Below are 25,081 nucleotides of genomic sequence, written 5' to 3'. Positions count from 1 at the left end.
CAAATTCGGGTCCGTCAATTCCAACAGTGAAGCTTTTGGCAATTGGCCTTAACTCCCCAAGGTTCAGTTCCCTGCTCTACACATAGGGATCCTAATTCTTACCTCACAGGGTGGCAATACGGGTTAAAATAAATGAGAAAACATGTAGAACTGAGTAAGTGTCTGGTACATTATAAGTGTTCGACAAATGGTGCCCATTATTGTACTTTCCCTGAATTGATTAATAACGTCTCTAGGGAGAGTGGGAAAGGACAGAGAAGATGGGGCATAAGACAGTGCTTTTACATTCATTCATTTCTGCTTATAGATATGTGGCTTTTCAGAAGCAATAATCACTCTCACAAAGCATGGAGAAAGACTAGGGTGAGCGTTTCAACTGTTGAAGGAATGAATAAATGAAAGAACACACACACACACACACACATAGGGCAATTTTGAATAGGTCAGCAGACATCCAGAAGTCTGCAAATCTTCCTTGTAAGAGTGTGCATGCTAGTCCCTCCTATTATGAAAGCCTAATTCCCATCCATCCTGTCAGATCAAGCCTCACTTGGAAATTTTCCCTCACTGACAGATTGGGCGAGGTAATCCTACTCTGTCCTCCATATTTCCATGGCTCATACTTCTGGGCTGGTTCTAGCAGAAAACCAACAGTGACAGTACCATACAGTAGCTCCCTCTTTGGATTTTAACTCCTTGAGAACAGAAACTGTGTGTTGTTAATCTCTTTATTCGTTGCACCTAACACAGCACAAGGTGTGTAATAATTATTCAAGAATGGGAAGGAAGGAAGGCAAGATGTAAGTAGGAATTAAGATTAATTTCTACCCCCACTGCGAGTGAATTTTGGTGTCAGAGAGTATTAGAAGTGAAAGCCTGCAAAACAACAGCTTCTCTTTAAATGACCTGTTAGATTAAGCAGTGCTTTCCAATCCCTCCATCAAATATCCTGTATGTTCTTGGCTGGTCAGCTACTTTCTAGTACCTACGACCTCTTGTTTCTCCTTCCACCAGAGGAAATGTATGTTCACCAAGCATCAAGCAAGTTTGTTGCTAAGCCTGTTTATGTCAGCTGAACTTGTAATTAGGACAGCACATCTTACTAAATAGCAAAAAGTGAATGAAGGAGGGTACTGCTGCTTCCATGAAAACTAAGTTGAATGAAGAGGAGTTACTTAAAAACTGCTGTCAACTCCGGTGTAGGTGAGACACATGCAAAATATTAGCAAAAATAAAATATACAAGTCTAGGGTTCTACATTCAGTTTGCTTCAAATGTTATCCTGAAATTGGGCCTTATAAACAGTGCAGTATGGATGTGGTTTATGCCAGGAACATGATGCTCCACTCCACGTGGCAAACCCATATTCTTAAAGAAAAGAACCTGACTCAAAATCAAAGAAATATACAGATATGTATTTCAAGCTTAAAATAAATGTTTAGGGTATGCACGTATCACTTTTAATTATTTGCTCATTGGAACTTTTTCTAAAATTATCTCACGTAGCTCAGTACTCTTCTCTCCCAACTAGACAAGAGATGGAAGTACTCACGACGTGCAAATAAAAATACTTGAAAAGTACTTGACTTTGGCAAAGAAGTTGATAAAATTCAGGCAAAAAACGACAGACTGTCAAAACTGATGATGAAAATCTGCACTGATGTAACTGTTCTATGGACACTTTACAATAGGTACAAAAGCCTAAAAAATGCCCATACTTTTGACTCAGTAATTACTTATGACTTATGCCCTGTAATGTAATAAATGGTAGTCAGAAGTCAGAAGTAACCTAAGATTAAGTAAAGTTTGTATCATTGAGATTCAAACATTATGCTTATGAAGAATTTCTAATAATATGAGGAAATTTAATATATAATGTTAAGAAAAAAGAGCATGAGGGGATGGATGAATAGGTTAACCAACTTTATTGTGGTAACAACCATTTTGCAATATATGTATGTATTAAATCATGACACTCGTACATCTGAAACTTACATATATGTCTATTTATCTCAATAAAGCTGGGGGAGGGGCGCCTGGGTGGCGCAGTCGGTTAAGCGTCCGACTTCAGCCAGGTCACGATCTCGTGGTCTGTGAGTTCGAGCCCCGCGTCGGGCTGACGGCTCAGAGCCTGGAGCCTGTTTCCGATTCTGTGCCTCCCTCTCTCTCTGCCCCTCCCCTGTTCATGCTCTGTCTCTCTCTGTCCCGAAAATAAATAAACGTTGAAAAAAAAATTAAAAAAAAAATAAAATAAAGCTGGGGGAAAAAACATACACCAAAAAAAGAAGAAAAAAGGAAAAAATGCCCAATGATAACTACCAATTTAGTGCATTTACTTTCTGCTCTGTCTATAAGTTTTTAATATTCTATAGTGATTAAGAAGGAAACAACTTTATTTAGTTAGTTATTTGAAGAGGGGAAAGAGCACCTCCCATTAGACCTATGGGAGTGGTACTGAAATTCCTCCCGTACCCTATATTCTATAAGAGGACCCAAAAAGATTTATTAGAAATGCGTTTTTAAAAAGAAATGCCACTAAAAAACCTTGTCATCTCTGGACTTCCTCAACCAGAAGCTCTGTGATTCTACTTGGCCTAATCAAATTGATCCTACTGAAGATTTCTTAAAACAGGCACACTGTGTTAATGGACGGGTTTTTAAATAATCTTCATAAATCAAAGGCAAATGGCACTTGAGCAGGTAGAATATTTACAATTTTTGTTTTTAACAGCTTCACTGAGGTATAATTTATCATACCATAAAATTACCTGTTTTAAGTGTATATTCAATAATTTTAAATTCAGTTACACAACTATTATCACAAACCTGCTTAAAAACTAGATATATACAGATACAAAATTATGATTTTATTGTCCTTAACTTAAAAAAAGAATTTTATTTATTTTGGGAAAGAGAGAATGTGTGAGTGGGGGAGAGGGGCAAAGGGAGAGTGAGACAGAATCCCAAGCAGGCTCCACGCTCAGAGCAGAATCCAACGTGGGGCTTGATCCCATAATCCCGGAATCATGACCTGAGCTGAAATCAAGTGCTGGGCACCCAACCGATTGAGCCACCGAGGAACCCCTGTTTTCCTTAACTTCTTTAGAAGCATGTGACTGTTTGATATAAAATTATAACTGCCTTGTAGTGTTTATAATGTAGATTTTTTACATATGACATAACTATAACATAAAGGACATAAAAAGAGAATTGGCCTATATAGTTTCAAGGTATCTACATTTTATAAGAAGTGGTACTATATTAATTATAAGTAGACAGAAAATGTAAGGATCTATACATATATATAACATATATTACATACATCACAATATATATGTTATAATCCCCATTGAAACCACTACAAAATAAGAATAAAGTAACAGAGCTAAAAGCCCAAAAAAATATATTAAAATGGAATTCAATTAACAGTGAATTCAAAAATCCAAAAGAAGACAGGAAAAGACAAGAGGAATAGAAATAGAGGGATAAACAGAAAACAAATCATGGCTGACCTAAATTCAACCAGGTTAGTAATAACATTAAATGTTAATGGGCTGCATACTTCAATTAAAAGGCAGAGATTATCCGGAAGATGAAAGAATAAGTAAGACCCAGCCATACGCTGCCTAAGAGAAACACACTTTTAACAAAAGATAGACCAAAAACAAATGGATAGAAACATACCATGTATAACAGTAAGTAGAAGACTGGGTCAGCTCTACTAATGTTAGATAAAATACACATGAATACAAAGAGTATTGTCAGAGAAAAAGAGGGACTTTTTATAATGATTAAAGGGTCAATTCATCAGAAAGACATAACAATCATAAGCATGTATTTGCTTGAAGAGACTTCCAAAATATCTCAAGAAATTGATAGAGTTAAAAAGAGAAATAAATAATTCCTTAATCATCCTTAGAAATTTAACCCTTCTCAGCAGTTGATAGAACTGGACACAAAAATAAGTAAAAACATAAATTATTTGAGCACTAAGTGATATTTAATAGAACACTACAACCACAAACTACAAAACAGGTGCACATATGCATTTACCAAGATAGACCATATGCTGGGCCACAAAATACGTCTCAATAAATCTTAAAAGCTTGAAATCATTCAGAACATGTTCTCTGATCATCACAATGGAAAAAGTTAGGAATGAATAACAGTATGACATGTAGGAAAATCCCTAGTATTTGGAAACTAAACAAGACACTTATAAATAATCAGTGAGTAAAGAAAAGATATCACATGGTAAATGAAAAATATTTCAAACTGAATGATACTGAAAATAGAACACAGCCAAAGTTTAGGATTCAACTAAAGCAGTGCTTAGAGAGAAATGTACAGGTTTGAAAACTGACTTTAAAAGGTAGTAAAATCAATGATTCATAAAGCTAGAAAAAAGAACGAGTAAACTCAAACTAAGCAGAAAAAAAGGAAATAAAAACAGATATAAACAAAATAGGAAAGAATAAAATTAGCAAATCAAAAAGTTCTTTAACACTAACCAAATTAATAAAATAGCAATTAGACTGCTCAATAAAAAAAAGAGAAAAATCACAAGTTATCAATAATGAAAGATAGGTTATCATTCTAGATGCTGTAGTTAAAAAAATAACAAGAAAACACTATGAACAACTTCACAGTAAAAACTACCACTTAAATGAAAACAACAAATTCTGTGAAAATTACAGCACAAATTTAAATAAACACAACACAACTTAAATACAACACAAATTAAATTTAAATAAACATGAAACCAAAATAGCTCTATATTAAAGAAATTAAATTGGTTATCAAAAACCTTTACATTAAGAAGTTCCAGGGTAGATGATCTTGCTAGTAAACACTACCAAATATTTAAGGGAGAAATAACATCAATCACACACAAACTTTCAGAAGATGAGGGGGGGATACTTCTCAGCTTGTTTTCTGAGGCCAGCTAACCCTAATATGTAAGCCTGACAACGATGTTATAAAAATATCAAACTACAGATGAATATCCCTCATTGAACACAAACATAAAAATTTTAATTGAACCCAGATAATAAATACATAATGGCCAAGAGGGAGTTTATCTCAGAAATGCAAGGTTGATTTAATATTATAAAATTAATCAATATAATCAGCCATTACAATAAAATAATTTAAAACACCCATATAATCACTTCGATACAGAACAAATTATCTTATATACACCACATTCATTCAAATTATTGTTCCCCATAGCTAATGTGTCATTTCTCTGTAGCTACTTTGCTTTCGAGATTTTTTTTGTCCTTCATTAGTTTGATTTTAATGTGTCTGGGTATGAATTTCTTAGATTTATCTTGCCTGGGTTCATTCAACTTTTTTTTTTTTTAATTTTTTTTTTTGGGACAGAGAGAGACAGAGCATGAACGGGGGAGGGGCAGAGAGAGAGGGAGACACAGAATCAGAAACAGGGTCCAGGCTCTGAGCCATCAGCCCACAGCCCGACGCGGGGCTCGAACTCATGGACCGCGAGATCGTGACCTGGCTGAAGTCGGACGCTTAACCGACTGCGCCACCCAGGCGCCCCTCATTCAACTTCTTAAATCTCTAGGTTTATGTCTTTCAACCAAATTTTAAAAGTTTTGAGCCATTATTTCTTCAATTTTTTTTTCAGCCCCACATTCTTTTTGCTCACCTCCTGGACGTGGGTGACGTGTATATTAGGTCTTTTTTTATTGTCCCACAGGTCCTTGGGACTCAGTTTTAGTTTTCTTTTTTTCTTGGTTGTTCAGATTGGATCTATATCTTCAAATTCATCAATTCTTTCCTCTCGTATCTCCAATTTGCTACTGAGCCAATCCAGTGAATGCTTTATGTCAGTTACTGTATTTTTCAGTTCTAAAATTTTCATTTGGTCCTTCTTTATATCTTTTATATCTTTGCTGAGATTTTTTAGTTTTCATTTGTTTCCAGAGCATGTGTTCACTGCTCACTGAGTCACTTTCATTAAATAGTGGCTTTAAAATCCTTTGATAATTCTAAAATCTGTGTCATCTTGGTTGTGGCCTTTTCTCAGAATTGAGATTTATTGGTTCTTGGTATAATGAGTGATTTTGGACTGTATCCTGAACATTTGAGTATTTAAGAATCTGATTCCTATTTAAATCTTCTATTCTAGCAAGACGTCAACCTATTTAAATTCAAAACATATGTCCTCTTACATTAATGTAACATTGTACATCAGCTATACTTGAATTTAAAAATAAATAAAATAAAATAAAAATAAAAATAAATTATGGTTTTTAAAAAAAGAATCAGAACACATGTCCTAGATCAGGTCTGTGGACTATGGTTCAAACATCAATTTAGTTTAAAAGATTCTGCAGTGCTATTCTGGTCTGCCCCACTACATGACAAAACTCCATGCTATAGTCAGCACAGTGCTAGCTGGAGCAGGGGCACCAATTCATTACTACCGGGTAAGAGTGGAAGATGAGGTTCTACGCGCTGACCCCCCCGTTAGGGAGGTATATTGTCTAGTTAGTGTAGGGGTGGGGAGGGAAGAGTTAGAACTCCATCTACAGTCTCCATAGGGGAGGGACACTACTTCCTTCCTGATGCTGCAGGGCAGGGGTGTAAGTAAGAGTTCTACCCACAGGCTCCATGGGAGATGGGCACCACTGACTACTGAGAGGGGCAGGGGTGATGACAGAAGCCAGTCTTTCACCTAGAGGCTCCAGGGAAAAGCAGGGGAGGACAAAAAATAGGTTTTCACTCCACTGGCTCCACTACTGCAGTGCCATCTGGGGCTGGGAAGGGGTGCAGCATTACTCCTGGTGTGTGTTTTCAGAATATGTAAGATGGTCAAAAGCTTTCTCTATAGCCGAAGTGCCCTTTTTCCTAGTCCTCTAACTAAAGAGAGCAGGCTTTTCTTGGAGATTTTCTTTTTGTCTGTGCTCACTAGGATTTCCAGTTTGCAGGGCACCCAGGCCAGGATATACGGAAGCAAGAAAAATCCCAGAGAACTCGCTGCCATGTAGTTCCTCAAATCCCAAGATCCCAAGATCCCAAGTCAGGACCATCTTTTCTCCACGCTTTTAAGAGTCTTCTGGTAGGTGATTTGAATATTTTGTTCGGGAATTTTTGCTGTGATTAGTGGAATAAAGTGAAATATGTTTACTCTATCTTGTTCAGAATCAGAAACTGCAATTTGATTTTAAATGCATCAAAAAATAAGATGCATTGAAGATTGGAAGGCTGGAAAGATGGCTATGTATATATCATGATTCAGGAATATTAAAATGTTAATTAAAAAATGTTAATGGTAGAATCTAGGTGGAAGTATAGGGTGTAATCTGTAAAATCCTTTCAATTCTGCGATATGTTTGAAAATTTCTAATAAAATGTTGCAGGGAAGAATCTTTTGGCCAAATCCAAATGCAGATGATTAAAAAAAAAAATCTAGAACATGCAAAAGGAAGAAAAGAATTCCTCTGTTGAGTGAAAGAGAGGTACTGGGGATTTGCTCTGATCAGTAAGTTACCAGATTAGCTGGAACAAGAGGCTATTAGATGAGAACAGCTCTTTGTAAAAGCCCTAGCCAGCTGAATGCTACTTTTTGTCTTTAACAGCTTATTCTGTCCACAGCCTGGTCCTTAGGCCTTGTCGGTTTTGCATCCCTAGGAGTAATTCCATCAGAGTTAACAAGCACAGCTCAGCTGAGCAGCTGACGTGCTTAGAGGGCAGTTAATGCAGGGGAGGGACTAAATTCATTATTTGAAATGAAAATAAAAGAGATATCTCTAAAAATTAAATCTTTACTTTTGAAAAAGCAACCTAATCAACACACACAAAAATGTGGGGGTCCGATTTGCAGAGAATTTGGGACAGAGTTAGGTCATTGATCCCTTGAGTTAACTCTGGTTGAATTTTTTGTTTAAGATACAAAGTGAGCACCTCGACACTATAAAAGATCTTAGGAGTGCAAAGCCGTCTAGGACACTAATTCTCTTCATTTTCCCCACATAAACAAATGGGACACTTGGCATACAGCATGCAGTAGGGAAAACACACAGGCAACTGGGACAAGATGGACTTAGATCTGAATCCTGGCTCCATTTTCTACTAACTAAATGATACTGGCTCAGCATCTCTGCAGTTCTCTGTATCTCAATATCCCATCTGTAAAACAAAGATAATGGATGCTGATATAAGAATTAAGTGAAATGATGAATATAAACTGCTCTCTTCCTAGCTAGAAACTTACTTAGGCACACACTTTCTTAATTCTGGGGAGGATAAAATGAAAAGAACAAGACCTATTTTATCCCTTTCACACACGGATGAAAATTAATCAAGAACCTTGGGTGAGTGAAGCAGATAACTGTCCAATAGTCTCTTACATTTTCTGTCAGGTAGGCTCAGACAATACCTGCCTCCTGGATTATACCTTGGCTCTTCCGTTGTCTGGTGTATTCTGTGGCTAGGCTGTACCGGGCCAAGGCAAGCCTGCTAGCTAAGCAGTAAGCTCAGTGAGTCAGTAGCAGTCCTGGAAAGTCCACAGGACTGCCCTAGGTTTTCTTCTAGAAGGGCCTACCCTTCTGGCATAAGCTTGACCAGAATTTTCAACAGTGGCTGAAATATAAATTCCATAATATTTTTTCAAATGGCTGTCTTAAATTTTATTTTACAATTATATTCTAAATGCCAGAATATGTTGTTTGGTAAAATGCCTAAGACCTTTTCTGCCTGTTACAAAATAACAATGAATACAGTGACTAACATCTGTAGTGATTCAACATATACCTTGTGTCCTTCATTCACACCTTTTTTTTTTCTTAATTTTTATTATTTATTTTTGAGAGAGCGAGAGCGAGAGCAAGTGAGCACAAGCCAGGGAGGGACAGAGAGAGAGAGAGAGAGGGAGCTGTGGAATCCCAGCAGGCTCCAGGCTCCGAGCTGTCAGCACACAGCCCAACGCGGGGCTCGAACTCACGAACTGCGAGATCATGACCTGAGCCAAAGTAGGGATGCTTAACCTACTTCTCCTGAGCCACCCAGGTGCCCCTCATTCACACCTTTTTTGATCCAGTGCCACATGCCTCTCTTAATCCAACAGTTAATGCCCCCAATTTATGCAGTTGGCACCATATAAAAACCAAGCTGAGGCTCCTTTTCACTACTCACAAAATCAGTCCAAAACCTTTCATTCTGGGCTGCTTTATGCCCTACATCCTGACTTACTCTCATTCACCTTGTTGTCATCCCTGTGATGACTTTATTTGGAGGCTCATTTCACAACTGGAAAATCTGTCAACTGCCTTCTTCTGTGACTCTGATTTCTCACTTCCCTCCTTAACTGTGATTAGTATTTGCCCTATCGACTATACTCCTTTAAGTCATCGTAGACAAATATTTTGCCAGCTCCAGCTGCCGGGTGTAGGCCCTAGCAGCCAATACTTCCATATTGGTTTATACACCGATCTAAACACTCACACCCTATCTGAGCTTTCAATTCACTCATGTTTAGGGACCACAAAGGAGAATTTCCAGAGCTAACAAACACGGCAGTCCGTTTCCTCCAACTTCTGCTACGAATAATTACAGGCATTCTCCTTTACCTCTGCCTTTGGCTCAGCTGATTCATTAGAGGTATCATGTTGTTCCTTGGCTTGGGCCATCTGAGTCATCAACCTATCCATGTGGGACTGGATGTCTGCCAGTATCTCAGTCACATGAGCGGTAGCCATTGCTTCCTGGATGTCCACTAGATGAAGGGCCTTCTGCTCCTCATCAGCAATCACTTTCTGAACTTTCTTAAATTCCTGCTGTATAAACACCTTCATCTGGTCCCGGGTTACCTGCAGAACACAGACAAGTAAGAATAATGAGTTGGACACACAGAGAAATGGAACGGCAGAGCTGCTACTGTAAGTGCTGGACCGCCCTGGCCAAAAGCGTTTCCTATCTGATCCTGAAGTTTTAGGAATATCCCCTAAACAATGTTCGCCTGACGTTGTCGATGAATTTCTTACTAATCTTTTTGCCTTTTTTATAATCTTTACGAAGTAATTCCGTATCCTTCCCGTTTTGCTTTTCCTTTTGTTCATTTTTATACCAATAATACATATTACTTTTTACAATTTAATAGGTAAGTGTAAATTGTAAAAAATGAACTTACTCCTCTCTCTCCATCTCAATACCATTTTTCTCTCTGGAGGGTAATTACTGTTAACAGTTTGGTATGTAACCTTCCAGCCATTTCCTATCCAGTTATATACATATATGTATACAATTATGTTCTTTTTATATAAATGGGTCATAGTGAACATACGTTATGTGTCTTTTCTATTTAAATTATGTCAGTACATACAGATCAACTTCATTTGTTTTATTTTAAATGTCTGTATGATATGGATGTATACAATATGAATACTTGCATATATAAATAAAAAGTCAAACATACCCATTAAATATTTTCCTTCTTAGTGGAAATACAAGATATTTCCAAACTTTTGCTATTACAAACAACACAGTAATGAACATCCTTGGATAGATCTCTTAGTATTTGCATATGAGTTTTTTTAAGAGGCTTTTGGAGTCACCGAATCAATTTATATGTACTCTAAAAATACTGACTGATACAGCTAAACTGCCCTCCAAAAAAAGATGTACCAATTTCATTCCCACAACAATGTGTGAAAGTAAGCATTCTCTACACCTTCACCAATATTAGATAATGTCAAGCCTTAAAATTTTTATTCTCTGATGAGTAAAATTATATTACAGATTTATTTTGCAGCAACCACCGAGCCAACCAAATAAAATATGGCTGCAGGCTATACGTGGCTAGGGCATTAGGTAAACAAAGTGAGAAACTACCAAAACAAGAACTTCTAAACTCTTGTCTCTTACCAGTAACTACACTTACTGATGTTTCCCAACGACCATGTTTATCTGAGGAGTACTTTCAAACCACTATGCATGGTGAATAGCTAACGTAGGGAATAGGGAAAAGGTAGAGCAGTGGACAGAAAAAAGGCCAGTAGACAATTTTAGAGCTGAAAGAGAAAGTAGTTGTCACCTACGTGACAACTTTCTTTTACAGATAAGGAGACAGATGCAGCTGCAGGGGACTTGTAAAAGATGCAGGGGACACCAATCTTCCTGTTCCCAGTGGTGCTCTGTTCACTATAATAGTCTCTGGGAAGGAAAAGTCAAACTGGGAAAACCTAAAAAGTAGACTGAAGAAGAGAAAGTCTAAAGAAGAGGGAAAGATGGGGCCATTTTTAATTAGCTCTTAAAAAGTGAAGGAGGCCTGATACTTTAAGCAGCTTTTGTAACACTGCCATAAGAACACCAATACAAAATAAAGCCTGTATGACAGTATCCATATCCTTTCACACATCAAGTGACTAAGTGACATGAGCCCTCAGGAATTCATTATACTCTCTCCCCGTGCTAAAGAAAAGGGGAGGGGGAGTGTTAAATGTTATTAATGTCCCTGCAAATTCTGTATCAGATTTGAGAACTGTGATTTGTGTTTATTTATATAATATCTTTTTATTTTTAGTGTGTTTATTTCAAGGCTCTTCTACTTTATGATGATCTTTTATGAATGAATCTGTAACCTTGAAATAAATTACATCTTCTAAGATCTAAGACCTTCTCTTGGAGACTAAACCTAGAAAGTTTTAGCTAAGAGATGAACTTTTCTGAGTGCCTGAAAAAATTGCTCAACAGTTACAAGTGACTAAAAATGAGAACACAATAAAAACTGACTCACAACCTATTTTACTAGCCCTCACGTATACATGTGGTTTGAGTCAGAAGCTGCTATCAGTCAGGAAAGGTGTGACTAGACTGCAGCAGGTGACTAAATCATGGGTTTAAAAAAAAAAAAAAAGTCAAATTCTCGACTTCCCATTGCTTTACATAGGTTTTCCAACATTTATTCTGTACAGTTTATCTTATTCAGACCATCCACAAATAAGAATTGAAGGCAGAATAACCTACTCCATAAAACCTTTATCCTTTTCACTCCCGTTCCCTACTAATTAACAAATAGGCATTCTCGAACCTATTTCAAAATGATAAGAACAGATTTATGGGCCTTAGCATCCATTCAAATTCAGAGGCCAAAGAAGGGACTCCCGGGGTACCTGGCTTGTGACAGGTTGAGTAGTCAGGAGAAAGGACTCCTACCAATGGCAGGAGTGAAACAACTTTCAAAATTCCTTTTCAAGTTTTATTACACCTCCCTGCCATCAAAACTCCATTCTGCTACAAACTTCACAGTTCTCCAAGAGCAGCAGACTCCTCCTGTCAGCACCTCTACTGACATCATTTCTGAGTGGGTTTCTCGGAACTTCTTCAGCCTCTATCCTATAGCTCCCCAAAGGTGAGAGTGATAGTCTTATATTCCTAACTGTATTACATACAGTGTTAGTAAAAAAGAAAACTCCACATATGCAGAGAAGAGAAGGGTGGGTGTATCACAGAACGGTGAAATTGGCAATGTAAAAGATTCCTTTTTTTATAGGATCTACTAGTAATTGTTAAACTTTTTTAAAGCCCAAAACTTCTCTTACCCCAAACAAAATCTTAATGTAGAACCCTAAAATATAACAGAACTCCAAATAGAACTATTCTGCTTAAAAGAAAAATCTCCTCCTCCTCCTTAAAGTAATTCCTAGGGCACTGGTAGAGGTCTCCAGCAAAATCTCCCCTGAGGTACCTGGGTCCTCTACATAAATGAAACCCTAAAAGGATTTTGCTTCCTTTGGTCAACTGGCCCCTAAGCTGTTGAAACTTAAAAGCCATGGGTTACACACAAGTTGATATATCTTTGTTATGGTTGCATTAGGGTGAGAAACTATGTTATTATTTAAACATAGAATTTTACCAAAATTACTTAAACACAGCAGTGTAATTTGAAAAACTCGATGGCTTATTTGTGAATAGTTATAACAAGTGAAGATCTGAGCTCATCAGAGCGGAGTCCAACCTCTTCATTTTATAGGTAATACATACACACATACACACACACACAGAAGTGCAGTAATAAAGTCAAGTTTAGAAATCAACTTCCTTTGGTCCACCCCAGTATATTTTGTGTGACAACATTATCGCCTGTAATGATCCCTTTCTGCCTGCTTCAGATCCTTCAAATTTATTTCTTCCTAATTGAGATGTTTCCTTGGTTAACAGGCAGCACTGATATTATCCCCACTGAGATGTTATTCCCCACAAGTGAATCTTGGGATAAAGGATGCACATCTGAAGAGGTTAAGTTTTATCCCATGGTACATCTATATGCTCTCATAGTTAATATTTCCAAGCCAGGCTGGACCCAAGAGGCATACAGACTGGCACTTTACACATACATAATTAAACACATAAAACCTTGAATTAAGAGCTTGTACTTAAAAACAACACCATTCAGTATGCTTGACATGGGTTATAAGCCATTAACTCCTAGCTAGCTGGCTTGTAACAAACCAATGTTTATTTTTCTATTATAGGCAGATTATTTTTTCAAAAGGGAAAAAGCACACTAACTAGAAAGCATCATAGCTTAAGAAAGATTTGTTCCAGAAAAGTGTTGCTGACGGGAACTGAGAAAGATGGAACACGGTCAGGAGCAAGAAAGCTACACAAAAGAAAAGCATCAGAGTCTACACTGATTGAAGAGTCAGAAATACTTGTTCTACTAGACAAATTTCCTGCAAGTAAGTTTAAAGGGTCTACTCCAAAAATGACCTAAAAAAGTGTTAACTGTATGAAATGGTTTGTGAAGATTCTAAATTCCTCCCCCAAAGGTCAAGAAGTCCACTTTTACTCCCCCTTTCCTTTTCTGAATGACTACAATTCTAAAATAGAAAAATAAAAAAGCACGAAATGGAATTTTTTCAGATGCTGCAATCTGTCTTCACTCCCACCAGCACACTGCCCTTCCCTGCATGCCAGTGTCCATGGAAACTTTCATGTTGGGAATCTCAAAGTTCAGGCTTCTATATAGCCTCTAGTATTTATTCTGGCATTTTGTTGCATGAGAGCACTGTCCAAATCTCTATCAGGCTCCAGTGAGGGCAGGTGAGGGAAGAGCTTCATCAATGAGGAGGATAAAGTCCTTTTTCAGTGTCTTTTGTGTATGAGAAGAATAGCCACTACCTGTGACTAAAACCAATGCTCATTCCTAAGGCTTGGAAAATTATCCAGCAGCCTAGAAACACAGCAGACACAAACTATGAACTACATTCCATTACTCACATTCTGAGTGAGGTCAAGTATTTTCCTGACAACCTGGTTAGAAGCCTGAATTGATTGGATATTACGATGGGGCACTGAGGAGGGTATAGAAAAGGTAATTAAGGTGAATATTTAATCTCTTCCTTAAACCATTTTTCTTATCTTCATCAAAAGACTCTAGACAAAAGCAGTCATGTATATCCTTACTTTCTTTCATTATCCCGTTGTGTAAATACAGCACCATGGGATCTCTACCTCACTTATCAATTAGTTACTTCAAGTATCCACTCAATGAAGTAATAATGATATTTACTGTTGCTGTTATTAATATTTCTATTATAAAAGACAATAAGAAATACACCAAAATGTTGGAGAGTGGTTACCTCAGAGCAATGGGATTAAGAGTATTTTTCTTTTTTTTCACTTGCAGTCCAAATTTCCTATAATAATGTGTGACACTTTTCTTGAACAGTAATTTTTAACAAAAAATGAAGCTCAAAGAAAAATCCTCAGTAAGATGTTAGCAAATTGAATCCAACAATGTTATAAAAAACTTACACACCATGACCAAGCAGGATTTATCTCAGGTATGCAAGGCTGTTTCAACATTTGAAAATCAGTTCATATAATCTATCATGTCAACAGGCTAGAGGAGAAAAGTCACATGATTATATTAATAGATGCAGAAAAATAATTTGATAAAATCTAAGTTCCACTTATGATTTTAAAAACTCTCAACAAACTAGGAACAGAGGGAAACGTTCTTAACTTCATAAAAAACACCTACAAAAAATCTATAGCTAATGTCACACTTAATAATGAGCAACTACAGTTTTCCTACTAAGATCAGGAACAAAGCAAGGATGTGTCCTCTTACAGCTCCTTTTCAACATCATATTGGAAGTCCTAGCTAATGCAGGAAGACAAAAAAGGAAATAAAAGGTTTACAGATTTAGGTACAAATAAAGGTACAAATAAAGCTGTCTTTGTTCACAAATAACATAGCGGTCTATGTAGAAAATATCAAAGAACTGACCAAAAAACTCCTGGAACTAATAAGGAATTAAAACAAGGTTGCCGGATACAGAGTTAATATACAAAAGTCTATCACTTTCTTATATACCAGCAATGAACAAATGAAGTTTGAATATAAAAGCACAATACCATTTACAATAGCAACCCAAAATGAAATACTTAAGTATAAACCTAATAAAATATGTATGAGGAAAACTACAAAATTCTACTGAAAGAAATCAAAGGAGAACTAAATAGATCCATATTCATGGATAGGAACACTAAATATTGTCAGATGTCGGTTCTCCCAACTTGATCCATAGGTGCAATGCAATGCCAATAAAAATTCCAGCAAGTTATTTTGTAGATATTGATAAAATGATTCCAAAGTTTATATGGAGAGGCAAAAGACCCAGAAGAGTCAACATAATATCCAAGGAGAAGAACAAAGTTGGAGGATACTACCCGACTTCAAGACTTACTATAAAGCTACAGTAATCAAGACAGTGTGGAACTGGTAAAAGAACAAACAAATATATCAATAGAACACGAAAGAGAGCCTAGAAATAGACCCACAGAAACCCCTTGAACAAAGCAGCACAGGCAATACAATGGAAAAAGAGTCTTTTCAACAAATAGTGCTACAACAACTGGACATCCATGTGCAAAAAAAAAATTAAACTAGCCACAGGCCTTTCATCTTTCACCAAAATTAACTCAAAATGGATCACAGACCTAAATGTAAAATGCAAAACTATAGAACTCCTAAAAGATAACACAGGAGAAAATCTAGATGGCCTTGGGCATGGTGATGACTTTTTAAATATAATTCCAAAGGCATTATCCATGAAATAAATATGTGACAAGCTGGATTTCATTAAAAACTTCTCTGTGAAAGACACTGTTAAAAGGAGGAGAAGATAAGCTACAGACTAGGAGAAGTATTCGGGGTTTTTTTTTTCTTTTTTTTTTTTTTTTTTGAGAGAGAGAGACACAGTGAGAGCAGGGGAGGGGCAGACAGAGATGGAGGCAGAATCTGAAGCAGGCTCCAGACTCTGAGCTGTCAGCGCAGAGCCTGACTTGGGGCTTGAACTCACAGACTGTAAGATCATGACCTGAGCCGAAGTCAGAAGCCCAACTGACTGAGCCACCCAGGCGCCCCCTGGGAGAAATGTTTGTAAAAGACACATCTGATAAAGCACCGTTATCAAAATATACAAAGAAGTCTTAAAATGCAACAATAATAAAACAAACAACCCAATTAAAAAAGGAGCCAACAACCTGAACAGACACCTCACCAAAGAAGATATACAGATGGCAAATAAGCATAGGAAAGATGCCCAACATCATGTCATTAGGGAAACTCCAGTTAAAACAATGAAGTGTCATTACACACCTACTAGAATAGCCAAAATCTGAACACTGACAACACCAAATGCAGACAAGGATGTAGGGCACGAGGAACTCTCATTCGTTGCTGATGAGAATGCCAAATGGTACAGCCACTTTTAGAAGAGAGTTTGGCAGTTTCTTAAAAACTGAACATACCTTTACCACATGATCCAGCAATGATGCTCCTTGGTATTTACCCAAAGGAGCTGAAAATTTGTGTCCACACAAAAACCTGCAGAGGGGTATTTACAGTAGCTTTCTTCATAACTGCCAAACCTTGGAAGCAATCAAGATGGCTTCAAGTAGGTGAACCGATGAATAAACTGATATATTCACACAATGGAATACCATTCGACGTTAAAAAGAAATGAACTACCAAGCCATGAAAACACGTGGAGGAACCTTAAATGCATCTTACTGAATTAAAGAATTTAATGTAAAAAGGTTACACATTGTATGATTCCAACTACATGACATTCTGGAAAAGGCTATGGAGGCAGCAAAAAGATCAGTGGATGTCAGAATTCCGGGAAGAAGGAAAGATGAATATGCAGAACATGGAGAATGTTTAGGACAGTGAAAATACTCTGTATGATACTATAATGGGAGATAACATATTACTATACATTCATTCAAACCCCCAGAATATATAACACCAAAAGTGAACCCTAATGTATACTATGGACTTGGGGTGATAATGATAAGTCAATACAGATTCATCAAATGTAACAAATTTATCTACCGCTCTGGTGTGAAACATTGAGAGTGGAAGAGGCTAAGTGTGTGGAGGCAGAAGGTATATGGGAACTTGGTTATTTTTTTTTTTTTGCTCAATTTTGAATCTAAAACTGTTCTTTAAAAGTCTATTTAAAAAAAAAAAGTTAAACAATTAAAACAAAACTAAATAGCCACTGAAATGGAGCCTAGAAAAGGTCTGGGGGGTGAAGTGAGCATCCAAAGGGCCAGGCCAATTCAAGTTCTTCCACGTCTCAAGCACATCAACATTTTCATTCTTTGCCTTCCCAGTTAATAATGGACCCTTCCTTCCTAATCGGACTTCCCTTTTCTATAAGAAATCAAAGGTTTTTTTTTAAGCCCTTTTCAACTTAAGCCCATTAAAATAGTGGCTTCCACAACAGTCAAGCACTTAGTACATGCTACTCCCGTCATTTGAAGGTTCTTCCATGGGAGCTTCAGTCCTCCCAAGGCTCCTCAGACGAGCAGGTTTCAGCGTCTTGAAAAATTCTAAAAAAGATCTAACTGATCCGATTAGTAACCAAGTGTGAAGCCACATATTTTAGAGAAGTATCAGGCTCATCAATGAGAAATGGACATCCTAACGATACGTCAGAGGGACATCTGCTTCAGGACCTCATATAACCAAGGAGCACTAAGCCTCATGATAATGCTTTTATTACAAAGTGGGAGATGGAGTTAGAAGCAACACTGGGTGAAAAGAGAAGGTATGCCTAACTTTGGCCTGATTCCATCATTGGACATTCTCGGATCCTTTAATCCATGACAAAGACAGGGCCTTATGAATAATGACAATGAAAATACTAAGAGCTACCACGTGTAGTCAGTGTTCCAGGTGCTGTTACAAGTGTTTCTAGTCTAACTTTCAGGTAGGTAATAACATTTTCATTTTATGTTAAGGGAAACTGAAGCCCACAGTGATTAAGTCACCTGCCCAGTGTCAGGCAGCAGCTAAGCTGTGGAGCCAAGATTCGCCTCAGTCGCCCCTGTTCCAGGTCAGTGCCCTGACAGCCACCCCACAGAGCACCATGCCCCTGAAAAGGAAACTGAGCCCCTGCGAACCAGTATCAGATGATGAGAGAGCAACTCTAGTAGTTGCACAGAAGAGAGCACTCAGGATAAGAAGTCAGAGGCCCTGAGGGAGTCAGTCCTGTCTTCTGGAGCCAACCAACTAGGTGACTTGGGGCAATCACCGATGAATCTCTCAGGACCCCAGGCTCCTGAGTTACTAAAAGTGAAAAGCCAAACGGTGTCCCTTTTATCTCTAAAATGATAGAACTGCATAAATTTAACGTTCCTGGAGCAGTGCTTCACCAATTTGGATTTGTCTCTAATCACATTTGTTGCCAAAACTAGAGGGGCTTTTGGGAGACTAGGAATCTGCTATAGAAATTCTAAAGGGGACACAAAAACAAGAAGTAAAGAAGAGAATAAAATAAACTTTTCCCTTGACAATGCTGCCCTGTCAAGCAATTACCCTCTCTCCTACCTTTAACCACCAAGCTTATTTAGAAAGTCACCTAAAACCCACTCATGAACACCACTAAAGAGTCGACTAGTCACCAACTCCATTTAACCTCACTAGTCACCTGTCTGCAGCATTTAGACACCACCCATGTCCCTCAGTCTTTAATTTCCTTCCAGGGTTTCTGTGACCCTGGACTTCTCGGGCTTTCTGTATATCGGCTCCCTCCCTGCAGTTCTACCCTCTCTCTCTAGGTGACTATGATTGAGAAACTCCTCTAACCAGGGTTTTTTCAACCTCAGCATTATTGATACTCGGAGCTGACAACTCTTCGTGTAGAGGAAATGTCCTGTGCCTTGTGAAATACGTAGCAACACCCCGGCCTCTTCGCAGGAGGTGACAGTAGCGCCGCGCCCCACCTCCAGACATCGTCAAACACCCTCTGTGGTCAAACCACCTTCTCTCCACACCTTCCTCCTTAGTCATTTCATCTCATTTTTGCAATTCAGCTACTGCCTCCACACAGATGGCTCCCAAACCTCGATTTTCTCTTCAGACCTCTTAGTGTCGCAATTCCTTTTGATGTGTGGCTCTACCTGGGTGCTTTTCTGTTACTCAAACCATTAAGCCTCAAACTGAGACCTCTTCCTCCTCCTCAACATTTTCCTGCTGCCTGGTCTGAGTGGCCAGATATTAAGTACTATGGAAGCATTTCACGTGTTTTCCTTCAACTAGTCATCACAATGACGATACCAAGTGGTGGCAGTTATTATTCCATCAACTTTACAAATAAAGAAACTGAGGTCCAGAGGGGGTGAGAAACTCACATAGAGTAAGTGGCAGACCTGGAGTTTGAACCCACATAGTTTGACCACACATCTGCCTTTTAACCACAATATTATTCTTCCATATTTTCCCTTCAGACCTTGTCCTATTCCCTGCCTTCCCCCTTAATGACACCAGGGTTTAGGAAATCAGCCAGGCTCTAAACTCTGGAGTTCAGTTTTATTTTCTCCACCAGATAATAGGTCTTTTGACTTAGTATCTAGAGAAGAAACGATGACACCTTTGCTTAGGCTCTTGCACAAAATGGTGGTCAATACATTCCGACTAAATGTGAGAAGCCATCCCACATCTGCCTCTCCTCCACCACAGTGGCTAAAGAAGTCTGCCCTGTATCTATGGAAACCCCTTTCTTTGCATTCCCGTCCATGACTCTCCACCAAATACCTATACCCGGTCTCCAGACCCACACTCTTCACTCTAGCTCCAACTGCCACCCACCCCCCTCAGGCCCTTTAGTTCAGTCCCACTCTCACTCGTACCTCAAACTTGCTAACCAGAATCCTAAGCCCCAGAGAAATTCCGGCTGATCCTCCCTTCCCTCCTCCTTGGTGTTTAGACTTTGCTTCGTCTTAGGCAGTCCTTGGTTTGGCGTTTACCTTCGATTCAGGTAGGAACCCCGTATTCCAGTCAGAATACTCCAGCCTTCCTTCATTTTATGCTAGAGTGCTTCTTCCTGTGACTGTAAATTTTGGTACCTGAGCCTAAGTACTCTCTTCTTTAACAGCTTCATGCATATGAACCTGTTCTATGCTTCTTCTGAATCTCCTCCTTCATGGTTTTCCCTTCCCCAAATGCAAATATGAACATACATGTACACGCACGCATGCACATACACTCACAGCATTAGAGGCTCAGGACCGTGCTGCCTAAAGGCTTTGTACTGGAAAGGTCCTAACAAACAACTGAAGTGAATCTGCCAATCAGCTGTGAAGCAGACAGCAACTGTGTGCCCCCAGTCATCTGAGAGAGACATGGTCACAGCAGACTGGTGAGCAGCTCTTACTGTGAGAGACGGAGATCTAGCCACGATGGTTGTGGCACCACCGCCAAGCATCCTCTCCTCCCAGGGCTGCCTGTTCATGCTGTCAGCTGCTATGACTCTATTGCCATGACAACTTGATGTGAAACCCAGTGTCACTGAAACCCAGTGGTGCTGAACTGGAGGCACCGGAGAACAGTTCAACGGGAATGCTAGGCTCACTGAGAGTCCACTCAGTCTACTGCTTGCTCTTTAGAGGCCTTTCTCCTTGCCTGACCCCAGGCTGGCAATAAAGAAAGCAATCACAAACTTCTGAACACAACTCTTCCTGAGTGAGCAGAAAAATAATTCTGAGTGACCCCCCCACCCACAGAAATGTGAAAGAAGGAGTCCCCCAGAGACACCCAGGACCTGTAACAGGAGTAAGAGCCAGAGCTTCCAGTTTACCTTGTTCTCTTGCTTTTCTTCCATCTTAACCTGTGCATAAGCTAAAAAGACAGTTTTTGCCTCAGAAATTATCCTGTAGGAGGTGGGAGGTGGGAACTGACACTGAAAGTTTCAGGGATAACTAAACAGAAATACTATTTTTAACCCTTTTAGACTTGAATATACTAAGTAGGCCTATATTACCTGCTGAAGATTAAAGCAATTTTAAAATAAGACTTAGCCCTCCTCCTCTATTCCACTTCCCTTTTTGAGCATTCTCCTTGCAAAACCACAGTTATTTGTTCGCCATCAAAACCAAACAACGGCACACCACCAAGAACACCGAGGAAAGGGCACTGAGACGCAGGTCTCCTTTGCTACATGTCAAAACGGTAAACCTCACGGAGTCTGTTGTGGTAGAGAAACAGGTTTGAGTACTGACTAATAACTGTGTTTCTGAAGCTCAGAAAGGTGAAAGTTTCGTCTGTAGAACGGAGGTAATAATATCTTTCTCACAGATATTTTTTGTGAAGTCTACACAATACACAGAAAGAACTTCGTATTCTCCGGGCACACAGGAACATCAGCAGAACTATTCTGCAGGTGCAGATGACAGTAACCATGAACATGTATTGTGTGCCTTTTACACGGTACCCACTGAGCTCTCACAGACAAAGAGCCCCCAGTTAGTTTTCTTACAGAAGGAGAACGTACACCCTTGGGAGAGCAGATTCAGATTTCCCAAAGGAACACAGGAAGGACCTTCTCATACAACCTAGGCAGGAAAAGTAAGGATGTCAATCAGGGGCTCCTTGCCTTGGTTTCAGTAAATGGCCACAGGCCAGCTGTCAAGGAGCAACGTTTGTCTCTTCTAGTTTGATAAGATCAGATACAGTCTATTTCAGTGACACCAGGGCAAAACACAGCATGCGGGAAGGGTAGGTCACATTCTGCCCCGCAGCTCCTAAGCACAGTCTGCCTCAATCTCACAACCTACCTCTACCATATTGTCTCTCTTCTGCAGACTGAAGCCCTATTACACCCCTGGAGCAGCTAACAGTCTGCTTACCCAAGAACCACAGGGTTCTAAGGTACTAAGTACAGTTGCGAAAATACTTTTTCGGTCCCCAAGGCCATGCTTCTTTTTTTTTTTTTTTCCGTGTTTATTTATTTTAGAGAGAGACAGACAGACAGACAGAGCATGAGCAGGGGAGGGGCAGAGAGAAAGAGGGAGACACAGAATCCGAAGCAGACTCCAGGCTCTGAGCTGTCAGCACAGAGCCCGACACGGGGATCGAACCCGACACGGGGATCGAACCCACAAACTGTAAGATCATGACCTGAGCTGAAGTCGGACACCCGACCGACTGAGCCACCCAGGCACCGCCCCCCCCAAGGCCATGCTTCTAACCATCCTCCATTATTTCTTATCTCCTTCTCAAAAGTTTCCGTTTTCAGGGTACTCAGTAATAAAAATGTAATATGATTAGTCCTAGCTTATGGGTGACGCTAAAGGCTCAGACAAATTAAGACGGACAGGTAACAAGTGCCAGAAGGACTCAGGTCATCTGACTCCAAAGTCTGTGCCCTTACGCCGCAGAAGTAAAGAAAGCACGTCATACTCGACAGGTTTTTTTTCCCTGGAAGTCTGAACAAACTCTCTATTGGTATACTCTTCCCAACCCATTTCTATAAGTAAAAGTTAGTAACTTCCTACAACTACTAATATTTCCACATAGCAATCATAAAAAGGCAATTTATTGGCATCATTAACCTTGGACAAGTCATTAAACCTGTTAAATCTTTGTTTCCTTCTCTGTAAAATGGGGATTATACCGTCTAGCTAATCAGGTTGAGTTAGGAATTAAGGATCTATCATAGAATTTATTTCACCAGCCGCAGAGGTAAACAGAAGCCATTCAACAAAGGTTAGTAATCAACTAAATCACTGGGTTTAACTGACCTTCTCTACACAGCCACAGACGGGTTTTGCCATTTGGCTAAATGCAGTCAGGGGAGAGATGTGGTTCTCAAAGTTTACATTTTATATATACACACAAGCATCTACATACAGACCTGAAGTAGACTGAGAGTCACACTCTGTAACTTTAGCCTTAAGAGATCAAAGAAAACATCTTTTTTACTTGAGCAGACCTGAGTGTTATTTCCTAGCCGAATGAGAGGTGGAACTAACAGGAAAAGGGGAAGAAGGGAGAAAGGAGGAGGCCGAGGCCATTACATAAAAGTCTGGGTGGTTTTTATCGGTATTATCACAATAAAGTTTTATATCTAGGCACCCAGCCTCCTAAATTAAATGTCAAATACAATCCTGCGCTGGCAACATGAAGTGTGGCTGCTCTGGGGGAGCCCTGACAGCCCCACTCCCCTCTCCACACTGGTCACGTAATAAGTCCTTCAGGCTTTGGCAGAGAGTATATTATCAGGTCTCCCGTCAGTGCAGACAGGACCTGGAGCAGGGGGAAGAGGACATCACAATGTATTAATTTTATTAAGCCATTTAAAGCTCAATCCCTTTGCTTTCGAACAATGCTCTAGCCCACCAGGCAGCTCAGAAACCATGCCTACCGTAGTTTTAAATGCCCAGAGTTGATTTGTACAGTACTTCAATTAGGAGCTCTGGTGCTCCAATAGAAAGAGGATGGCCAAAGGGTAAAGCTGCAGGAGAAGGGGGAAGTAGGAAGAGAAAAAGAATCTCAGTGGTGTTTAAAGTCGAGACATATCTCCTAATGTGTTTCTTAAATGTGACACTTAATTTCTTCTGTGACTCTTATTTTTTTTTTTAATTTGGTACCAGGCAGTTTTGCTAACTACAGAGTCTGCTCCACAACAATAAACATAACTGCTTCTATGCACTGATTTCTTATTTCTATTGGGAATATATGGACACACAGCTGTAAACTCCCAAGGCAGAGATATGTGCCTCAACTTGAACGGGCCACGTTGCTACACTGAACTAACGCCAGGCAAGGAGGCCACGCAAGGCCTAGAGCCAACCAGCCAGCCAGCCAGCCAGCCAGAAATACCAAGGGGCTCCAACTTGGGAGATCTAACTCAACTTAACTGCATGCCATTATCGCTCAAAAGAGGTAGCAGTGGCCCTTAAAAGTGTCACTAATCCTGGGAAGCGTTAATTGATCAAAGTATAGAATCTAGTTAGGTATTAACAGGTGGCTTACTTTCCTCCACAGGGATCAGAAGGCCTCCTCAACTGTGGCTTGGGACACGGCCCCCACATACCCATAGCCTTCCGCTGGAAGCAGCAGTGGTTCTCAGGACTAGGAGAAATCTAGCAGCAGCCTTCGTTCACAGGATATTGTACAAAGCACTTTAAATGGATTATCTCACTTAATCTTCCTAACAACCCTATGAAGTATGTACTATTATCCCATCTTTTGCAGCTGAATAAAACAAAAACCTGAGCAATGAAGAGATTAAGCACAGGATCTGCCTGGGCTGGAAAAGCGGTGGACACTGGAGGTAATCTGACCAGCCGCGGTCCCATCCAGAGCCTGAGTTTCCACTAACTGTAGAATACTGCCTCCCCATGACAGAGGCTGACATCAGGTTTCTGCCCCTCATCGTTGTCTGGGGAGAAAGACAGACTATTCCCTGATGATGCTTTTAAGTGAAGGGCTGAAAAAAGGGACTGGGACAGAAATCTTTCTTCCTCTCTCAGAAGCTTTATTGAGATAGAACTCACATAATCATACAACTCACCAATTTAAAGATGTAATTCAGTGGTCTTCAGTACATTCACACAGTTGTGCAATCATCCCACAATCAATTTGAACATTTTCATCACACCGAAAAGAAACCCCCAGCCCTTACCAGTCACCCCCGCCCCATTTCTCCATCTCCCTCAGCCCCAGGGAACAAGGGGTCTATTTCCCACCTCTATAAATCTGCCTGTTCTCGACATGTCATATAAACGGGACCACACACTATCTGGTCTCTGG

At 39.5% G+C, this 25,081-nt stretch overlaps 1 protein-coding gene across 1 annotated transcript in view; it reads right to left on the bottom strand.

The window, feature by feature from the left end:
* The window catches only part of TRIM44 (tripartite motif containing 44), a 113,261-nt gene that overhangs the window by 58,171 nt on the left and 30,009 nt on the right, over positions 1–25,081 (bottom strand). The window contains exon 3 of the mRNA XM_047070774.1: positions 9,597–9,836. Within this exon, the coding sequence (XP_046926730.1) occupies positions 9,597–9,836 (240 nt within the window). The remainder of the gene's footprint in view (positions 1–9,596; positions 9,837–25,081) is intronic.

This window comes from Lynx rufus, unplaced genomic scaffold, assembly GCF_022079265.1.
Source record: "Lynx rufus isolate CCGP_SWC_20201006 ecotype Redwood Valley unplaced genomic scaffold, mLynRuf1.p SCAF_9, whole genome shotgun sequence".
Taxonomy (NCBI): Eukaryota; Metazoa; Chordata; class Mammalia; order Carnivora; family Felidae; genus Lynx; species Lynx rufus.
Note: the sequence above shows the minus strand (reverse complement) of the source record. Positions and strands in the feature narration are given on the sequence as shown.